Source organism: Lupinus angustifolius, chromosome LG07, assembly GCF_001865875.1.
Source record: "Lupinus angustifolius cultivar Tanjil chromosome LG07, LupAngTanjil_v1.0, whole genome shotgun sequence".
NCBI classification, from domain to species: domain Eukaryota; kingdom Viridiplantae; phylum Streptophyta; class Magnoliopsida; order Fabales; family Fabaceae; genus Lupinus; species Lupinus angustifolius.
The window spans coordinates 16,262,363-16,271,915 of record NC_032015.1 but is presented as its reverse complement, the minus strand read 5'-3'; the positions used below and the strand labels follow the sequence as shown (position 1 = coordinate 16,271,915).

The following is a 9,553-nucleotide window of genomic DNA, read 5'->3' as shown; positions in this document are numbered from 1 at the left end:
TGGAAACTATGTGTAAGTACCTTCTCAGGAAAATATGAAAAACAATATGGTGTGTTGCTTTTATCATTTTAAATATAAAAATAATATTTTTGTTGTCACAAAAATAAAAGAAAAATAAAAACTTTTCTCTCTAATACTGGAGGGGATCATGATTCTAAAATTACGATTTAATTTACATAATGATACCTCTTTATTACATTTGATAGTGACCAATATAATAGTCATCTTTCCCATAATTATTTTTTGTGCTTCCTAACCATCACTGTAGAACTAAACTGGACAAAAATATCAACCTACAAATCCTATTTACAGATTCAGTTGTGAACTTTTTTCTCAAGTGGCATTTTGCTATAAAAAACAATGGCTAAACATGAAGGGAAACTTAGAATGACGATTTTATGGCATGATTGCAGTTACTTGGTTATCACTGCATTTGTGGGAAAATGTAGACCCAATTATGGTTACGATATAATTACAGAGATTCCTCTCATAACAATATTATAGTCGTAATTATGGTTGGGGACTCCATTTTAAAACCATTTCCTTAATGCTACTGCTTCATGAAAAAAACTCCAGGACTAATAGTTCTCCCACAATTGCTCCTCTAACCCATTCTCAAGAGTACATAAATGCCAAGAAGTAGAACAGTATGAGAAAAGTCCATTATTTCCATCAGGAAAAAGATCTGGCAGGTCAAACAATGTGTCATCATCTATAGTAGAAGGAGAACTTGAAGACTCTAAAGAATTATCACTGAAAAGAGTTGAAGAAGAAGTAACATGTTCTTCTAATTGGTTTAACTTATTTTCAGCATCATTGTCATCTTCACAATGCATAGTATCCTCTTCAAAGATAGTAAAAGCTGCTTTTGCAGCAGCAGCTTGAATATCCTTAGGAGATGTGGTTTCAGGTCTTGGAAATTCTTGTGCCAAGTTAGGGAAATTGAGAAAAGCTGAATTGCCTTTGATAGCTAAAGCTGCAACATCATGTGCTCTAGCTGCCATTACTGCTGTAGGGTATGTTCCTAGCCATATTCTTGTCTTCTTTTTAGGTTCACGGATTTCAGATACCCATTTGCCCCAGTTTCTCATTCTTACACCTCTATAACTAGGGCTCTTTGCTTCATTCTCACTCCTTTGTCTCTTCTTGCACTCCTTGGGTCTATTTTGTGAGTTTTTAGGGTTTGTTGAATCATTTGGAGGACCCTTTTTGGAGTATTGTTTGGTGCATGAGTTTGAGGTAGAAGATGTTGTTGATGAAGAAGAAGTGGAGGAGGAAGATAAGGTGAAATTAGCATCATTTTCCATGCTCATATGTTTTCCTAATTAAGCTACTAGGGGTTTTGTTTGGCTTGATTTGAGGTAGATAGAAAATGATGAGTGGAGTGTGCATAAAAGTAGAGCTACTTATCTTTTATGATTCTCCAATAAACAATTAGATTTCTATAAATAGAAAAGGAAAAAGAAGAAGATGAGGGATTAAGTCACTTCAAATGTAATTTTTATTAACTTACTCCTTATCCTAATCATCAATTCTAGAAAAATCTAATGGTTCCAATTAGTAAGTACATCTAAATCATCTAAATCATTAGATGTTCATATAATTGATGATTTTATAATAAGTGGATCCCCACTCAATAAAAAATAAATATTAAAAGAAAAGAAAAAGAGGCAAAAAGAAGAAAGAAAAAGGAATATAGACCTGCGTACAGTTTAGTTAATTTGTTTCCCATGTGGGAATTGAATAAAATGCCTTTAAATATATAAGTGAAGATCCAATGTCCCCATTTTTGTCACATTTTGTATTCTCTTATCTAATTAAAAAATGATATTTAATTAAAAAGAAAAAATTGTAAAATCAAAAATTAATTTTTTTTTATTATTTTATGAAATTTGATTTATTAGAGATACGAAAATAAGATTTTCTTGAGATAAAAATCCTTATTATAAATATATTGTCTTTATATTACACCAAAATGTGACTTAACACTTGTCATTTTAGTGTCGTAATCTGCTTTTGAGAGTTATTACATGTGTTTGTACAGTTTGTTCATATTTGAGAACATTCTCTTTAGGTTCCTACACAAGTGGCAGGCCTTGCTTTCTTTACCATGAGTTTCACATGAATCCACACAATCATGCTTCTAATTTATCTATCATCACTTTGTCCACTTATTTGTGGGTGGCACATGGGGTCAAGAAATGTTTTAGATATAAATTTGGTAATATTTCTAGACAAAATTTTATTTATATAAGTGTAAGTGAATATTGTTATCATGTGTTTTGAATTAAAGTTGAGAAATATATGTAAACGTAATTTACTTTCTCAAATATTATCCAAATAACAATAAGATATTGGTTTAGTAGTGTAAGACCCTATTAGATCTCAAAATGATCAAAAGGTTATGTTGGAGATATAGTAGGGCCTTGTACTACTAATAGGGTACTAGAGATTAGTTCCTTACCCAAAAGGGTGAGTAATACTCTTAATAGTACCCAGAAAATGTTGTCCAAATACAAATAAATAAAATAAACTGATTCTCTTTGGAGTTAAAACAATAATATGAATTTTGAATATTCTATGAATTAGTCTCTTCTTTATTGGTCTATGCAAATAATAAATTAGTTTTTTATATGGTGAGATTAAAGGCATCCCCTCACTTTATTGGTAAGAAATTATTCCCTTCTAGAGTGTGAGGTTGTCCCTCACGTCGAATATCACTTCTAGAGATTGAACCCATACTATATGGAGATCTAATGGGGCCTTTATTCCACTTGGTCATGCTCAACATTTTGTTGGTAAATAATATATTAGCTTATTATATAGTTTCAATGCCTAATCAAATATTTATATCATTAACTTTAGGGATAAGAACGTGGATCTAGGCCAAGTTTGTGTTGAGCAACACCGAATTAGAAATTCCATACCCAAATGTGATAGAGGTAAAAAAAGACTACCATTCCTATTCCGTTGATTTCGGGTAACTCGAGCCCATATCCAATCTGAACAAAACATTTCCATTCTCATTTAAATGGATATCTTTATCATTTAATATTATACATATGTTATATATATTTGTATACATATGTAAATATATAAGTTAACATTTATTATATAAATCGAGTTTATATAGATTCAGGGTACGGTATCTCCTATATGAAACACGAAACAAAATCCAATACTTAAAATTGAAAAAGACCTAGTTCCAAATCCAATCTAAGTAAGTTTCCCCATTAAATTTGGGGTATGTCTGAATGGGAACCCACAAGTCAAGTTCGAGTTAGGTTATATATCGATTCCATATTTTGGTATCTCCTCTTTAACTTGACTCAAGAATATATGTGTTAACTTGATCTGGCATCTTCAAGAGCATTAGTATATGATATTTTTTCTCCACTTGTGATATCATGATACAACCAATGAAATGAAGAATATTGTATCAAAATTGTTGGCCAACTGAAATCAAAGGAGATGATTGTCAATTTATGCTGAATTTAATAGTTGAGGCTCCCCACATGGTTTAGATCTGGTTTTGAGAGAGGAAGCAATGATTATGCTCAATTTATGCCGGTTCTAGTTGCCAAACACTAATATAGTGCTATTTTATTTTTGCCCCTATAACATGAAAAAGATCACATCTTTTGTCCCAAAAAGTATCACCTTATGTATTATCTATTTATAATTTTGTTGAAAAAAATATTTAAACTAAAAATTTAATAATTGAATATTTTTTTAACTAATCACAAATGATGACATATGAAGTGACACACTTTTTAGAATAGAACATTCATAAAAATTCCAACTGTGACATGAATTTTACTAATTGATTAAAAATAGAAAATTTCTTATTACTTTAATATTTATATAACGTTAGAGTTTTTTACGCTATTAATATTTATGGATGTATTAATTATCATTGATTTTTTCTAAAAATTAATATATATATATATGGGGGATTCGTTTACACTCAGGTTAAGTTACACTCAATCTCAGCAATTCATTTTCTTCAATCTAACGAACCAAATGAGTGAGTGAAATAAATGAGAGAAAAAAAAAATCTTAAATAACTTTTAAGTTTCACTCTTTTGGTTCGTTGGATTGAAGAAAATAAATGAGTGAGATTAGATGTAGCTAATGTAACTTAACTTGAGTGTAAACAGATCTCTTCTTATATATATATATTAAAAAACTTTACATTCTGATTGAATAATCAAATAAATTGAGCAATAGGAATCATCCACGTGCTGTTGTGGAACATTTTGTAAGATGATAGATCTCATTCAAGGTTATATAATATGTGTATGTTAGTTGAAGAAAAACAATCTGTCCATTTAAGCATGGGGTGTCACTTCTGTAGTAGATTTTGTATGTATGTAAAAATCCATTTTTGGGAGAGGTCCCACTTAACAAGGGTGTAAATCAGGTTTCTTTGATGAATTGAATGGAGAGAAAATATTGAGTGTTGTGAAAATCAAAGCGGATTAAATTATCTGACCGGTTCAACCGCTGACTGAATTTGAAAAAGGCTCTGGTTTACAGTCTTAATCAAATAAGAGTTGGATTGCTTTGAACCGGAGAATTCTGGTCCGATCGTGTTAAACTAGAATAATCCGAGAAGTAAACCGATCGGTTCACTTAAAATTTTAGAAAATAGAACACTAATCAAATATTTTGTTTGACTCTGATCGAAAAAAGATAGAGATATGTTATTTCGATATAATTATACATAATTATTAATTATATCAAATTTACCATTTATATATAATTACAAATTTATAAATAAAAAATTATTAATTATATAAAAAATTATTCGGTCTGACTGAACGATTTAACCATTTAAAATGGTTAAACCTAGTACGGGACTTCTTCTGGTTTGATTTCCGGCTCCAGTTTCACAACATTGTGAAAAACCAAACCAATCAAAATGTTTCAACCTTTTAACTTTTATTAAATTAGCTTTAATTATTACATCACACAGATGGATTAATATTTTGCAACCTTTAACTTTTATGTTAATTATTTTTATTTTAAAATTAATATTTTAAAAGTAAACAAAAAGATTGCACTACATACTTATTTATTATTTTTATTTTTTTATTTTGTTTATTAATAAAAATATTATTTATAAATAAATAGTTGGTCCAATAGTATATAAAACTTGATTGAATCCCATAATAATTCCCAAGAAGTCAAAAAATATTAGATCATCACTCATTAGATGAGAAAATACTATGGTTAAAATAAAGAAATAAAAATTATTTCCATATTTATACTCGCATATATTATTACATTTTAGACTGCTAATTTTTATAATAATTTAGGCATCCTCATAATTCATAAAAAAACTGCGTAGACTAAATAAAAAGTTGGTAAAAAACCCAAACAAAAATTAAGAATGGGGAAGGAAAACGGAAAGTAGGCAGAATGTCATGCTAACAAAGACATCAATGTATTTCATATATTGAATAAAATATAAATTTAATAAAAGTGTAATATCTCTGCACCATGAATTTAAAATTTTATACAATAATAATATATCATCCATCATTCATTTGGATTACTTTTTAAAGAGCCAATGAAGATTAAATATGAATGACGGATGATGCATAATAATATATAAAATTCATACACTATCAATGTATTTTTTTCTTATTTAAAAATTGCTTAAACCTAAAATTGAGATCAGGATATTCAGCAAGTATTAAAACACAAATAAAACATGGCTAACATATACATGGTGCACAAGCTTGTGTGGGCCTCTATTTTGTCCAATGCTAGTTTTTCTTGCTAATGGGTCAACTATGCAAGCATGTTTCCATTTTACTCCAATTCTTAGTTTCCCAAAGAATGAGATGCATGATAAGGAAAATTTGATATGTATTCTTTGTAAGTATATCGTGGAAACCATGTGAAAATGGATCTTAAGAAATCATAGTTTTCATATAATAAGAATGGATATAGATTACTAACATTTATCCACGGCGACACAGTTCTCCTTTGTTGTTGTGTGTTATTCTTCGTCAACAGAGAAACTCTTCTATCTCTTTTCTTTTCTTTCTATACTATTTCTTTATTGATGGCTAATAGAGCAACATTTTTTGGCAGAGATAGGTATAATTTTTAAAGTCTTTCTCTGATTAGTACAGTGCTTCCAACAAGCACTATATATAGCCTATTTCCCAAGAGTGTAACCATTTCATTCACAATTCTCCATTCAAGAGTTACACTATTCAAAAAACAAAACAATATATTTATTCATGTAATATGAGACATTTCTTACATTCTCTCACTTGGCTCATGTGATAATACAATTCATGATATGTGTTCCTACCCAGCGAACCGAAGAGTCCCAAGCTTGGACGCCGAGGTGGGCCCCACTTGTTGGGACCACCAGAGTTGACCCAAGAGACAACATGCTTTCCGTACTCCACCAACCTACCTGCCAGCACGACAGACAGGTCGCAGACCGCCTGACAAGAATGGCACAGTGTACGGTCCTAGCAGACCGCCTGACACGGGGAAAGCAACTCCCGACAACACCTTTGGTCGGCCACGCGTTGCACCACCAGCCAAGAGCTCAATGTCAACTCTCCCTTCTATAAATAGGGATCTCCACCAACAGGAAGTATCTTAATCTCTTCACTCTCTAACATTACTGATTCCATTGCTATTTGTCTTCACTATTCTCTCACTAAGTTCATACACTGACTTGATCGTCGGAGAACCTTTTTAGGTACCTCCCCCGGCGGGTCCAGCTCTCCTATTTCCTCTTGCTGCTTTGATGACTACCTTCTACCCCTTCACCAACATCTGATCAACCACTGTCCGTATCTTTGTGTTCTAATAAAGAACATTGGCGCCGTCTGTGCTTCTTACTCACACCATGGTAACCACCAGAAACCGAGCCCTATCAACCAGCCAAGTCGACCCTGCACCATGTACCCTTCCCCCACCAAGACAACCATCCCATCAAGCCAGCCGAAGCCATCATACCACTCTAGAACAACAGCCAACCACCCAACACCTTCTCCAGATGCTGGAACGCCAAGAGCGGCTCATCCAGCAGCAGGCCGACGTAATACAAGAACTCCGCCAATCCAAAATAAACCCTGAGGATCATTCTGAACGCCCTCTTCACAAAAGTAACCGTGAAGAGTCAGCGAACGAATCCCACCCACCATCCCAACCAACCCCACACCACTCTTGTGGTGCTAGGCATCCTTTTACACCTACTATCATGGCTTACCCATTACCCTCCTATTTCCACCACCCCACAAACATGGACCAATACGATGGGACGACGGACCCGCAAGACCACCTCGACACCTTCGAGGCCTTCTATGTTGTTCCACGGGGCGACTGACCCCATCATGTGCAGGGCGTTCCCTCTGACTCTTAAAAAAGCGGCCCTCCAATGGTTCACCCGCCTAGCCCCAAACAGCATCAACACTTGGGGAACCCTTGCTTCAGTCTTCAACACAAGGTTCACGGCGAGCAAGGAGCAACCAAGGTCATCATACACACTGTCTGGCATTCGCCAGGGATCCAATGAATCCATCCGGGCATACCTCGATCGGTTCAATACCGAGGCTATGAAGGTACGTACCCTAAGCTCCGGCGTAGCAGTGCATGTCCTCGTTATGGGACTCCAAGAAGGTCTTTTCCGCACGGAGTTGGCCAAATACACCGACCTTACCATGGAAGACCTCCGTTCCAAGGCCCAACAATTCATCAACCTCGAAGAAACCCACCACATGCACACCCATACCGAGCCCCAAACACACCACCCCTCACGGGAAACCAAACGGCCAAGACCACAAGACCTACCCCGCGACCTACCCTCACTAACCAAAAAGGCCAAATACTCCACCTATACCCCCCTGAACGCCAGCCGTTCCCGAATCTTGCAAGAGGTCCTCTCCACTCACCTCGTCCAACTCCCACGCCCCCGCCCTACAAAGCCCGGCCCGCAAGACCGGTCCAAGTATGGTGACTACCACAGTATGTTCGACCACTTAACCAATGACTGCACCCAGCTCCGGGATACCATCGAAGATCTCATACAGGCTGATCATCTGCAGCGATTCATCGCAGGTTTAGAACAGCGCCGACGGTCACCACAGCCCCGTCGACCAAAACCTCCAAGAAGACGGTCCCCCCCACAATTTCAACATCAGCGCCCTACCCCACGTCCTCAGACGGATAGGCACCGGGCAGACAATCGGAGACCACGGAGCCCCGTTGATATCAACACCATCTCCGGAGGTTTTGCTGCCAGGGTACCTCCAGGACCGCCCAAAAAAAGTATGTCCGGGAGGTAATGCACGTCGCTGCCAGAAGCTCCCAGCAGAAACAACATTACAGATCCACTCCCCCCATTACTTTCGACAACCTGGATTATGAAGGGGTCGTCAGAGGCCACGATGACCCTCTCGTCATCACCGCCAAACTCAACAACAAAAAGGTTAGTCACCTGTTCATTGATCAAGGTAGCTCGGCTGACGTTATTTTTCAGGATCTATTTGAAAAAATGGAGCTCCGGGATCGCGACCTCTTACCTTATGATGGACAGCTAGTCGGATTTTCCGGTCAAGGAATCACTCCCAGGGGATACGTAGAAATTTGGCTTACAGTCGGCGACCACCCCATGAGCAAGACTGTCCAAACAAAGTTCTTGGTCGTCTAGTGCGACTCAGCATATAACGCCATAATCGGCCGGCCAACTTTGAACAGGCTTGGAGCCATCGTCTCTACACCCCACCTCTGCATGAAGTTCCTCTCCATCAGTCTCCAAGTCTGCACAGTAAAAGGAGACCAACACTCGGCTCGCAGTTGCTACCAGATGAGCCTCCGCCCCCACTTCAACAAACAGCACGTTCCTCCCTCCAAAAGACCTCGGAGCGTACACATGGTAGAGTTGGACGTCTGGGCGGACGAATGAGATTTCCGACCACAACCAGAGGGGAAAAAACAACTCTACAGTTGGGTCAATCCCCAGGACAGGTAGTGTACCTTGGCAGCTTCCTCCAGCCAAACCAAAGGTCACGACTGGAGACATCGCTAAAGGCAAACCAGGACCTCTTTGCTTGGTCAGCAGCAGATATGCTGGGTATTGATCCTTCTTTCCCCTGCCATCGTTTGACAACAAAACCAGGTGCTAAACTAGTGGCGCAAAGAAGGCGAAAAATGGGGGCGGACAGGACTAAGGAAGTTGCTTTAAAAGTGGCCGAGCTGCTGGAGGCGGGTTTCACCCGCGAAATCACCTACACCACATGGTTGGCAAATGTTGTGTTGGTAAAGAAACCATCAGGGAAGTGGCGGATGTGCGTGGACTACACAGACCTCAATAAGGTATGCCCTAAAGACCCTTATCCTCTCCCAAACATTGACCATTTGGTGGATAATTCTTCAGGATATCAGTACCTGTCCTTCATGGACGCATACTCCGGCTACAATCAGATCCCGATGTACCCCCCCGACCAAGAAAAGACTGCATTTATCACTGATCAAGCCGCCTACTGCTACATTGTCATGCCCTTCGGTTTGAAAAATG

At 37.2% G+C, this 9,553-nt stretch overlaps 2 protein-coding genes across 2 annotated transcripts; one reads left to right on the top strand and one right to left on the bottom strand.

The window, feature by feature from the left end:
• Window positions 461-1,307, bottom strand: LOC109353053 (ethylene-responsive transcription factor ERF034-like). The gene has a single exon (XM_019595240.1). The coding sequence runs from the start codon at window positions 1,305-1,307 to the stop codon at window positions 579-581; it is 729 nt and encodes a 242-aa protein (XP_019450785.1). The 3' UTR covers window positions 461-578.
• LOC109352964 lies at window positions 7,371-8,321 on the top strand. Its single transcript, XM_019595150.1, has one exon. The coding sequence runs from the start codon at window positions 7,371-7,373 to the stop codon at window positions 8,319-8,321; it is 951 nt and encodes a 316-aa protein (XP_019450695.1).

Coding starts and splice junctions, on each gene's coding strand:
- LOC109353053 (XM_019595240.1), bottom strand. CDS start 1,307: ATGGAAAATGATGCTAATTTCACCTTATCTTCCTCCTCCACTTCTTCT.
- LOC109352964 (XM_019595150.1), top strand. CDS start 7,371: ATGTGCAGGGCGTTCCCTCTGACTCTTAAAAAAGCGGCCCTCCAATGG.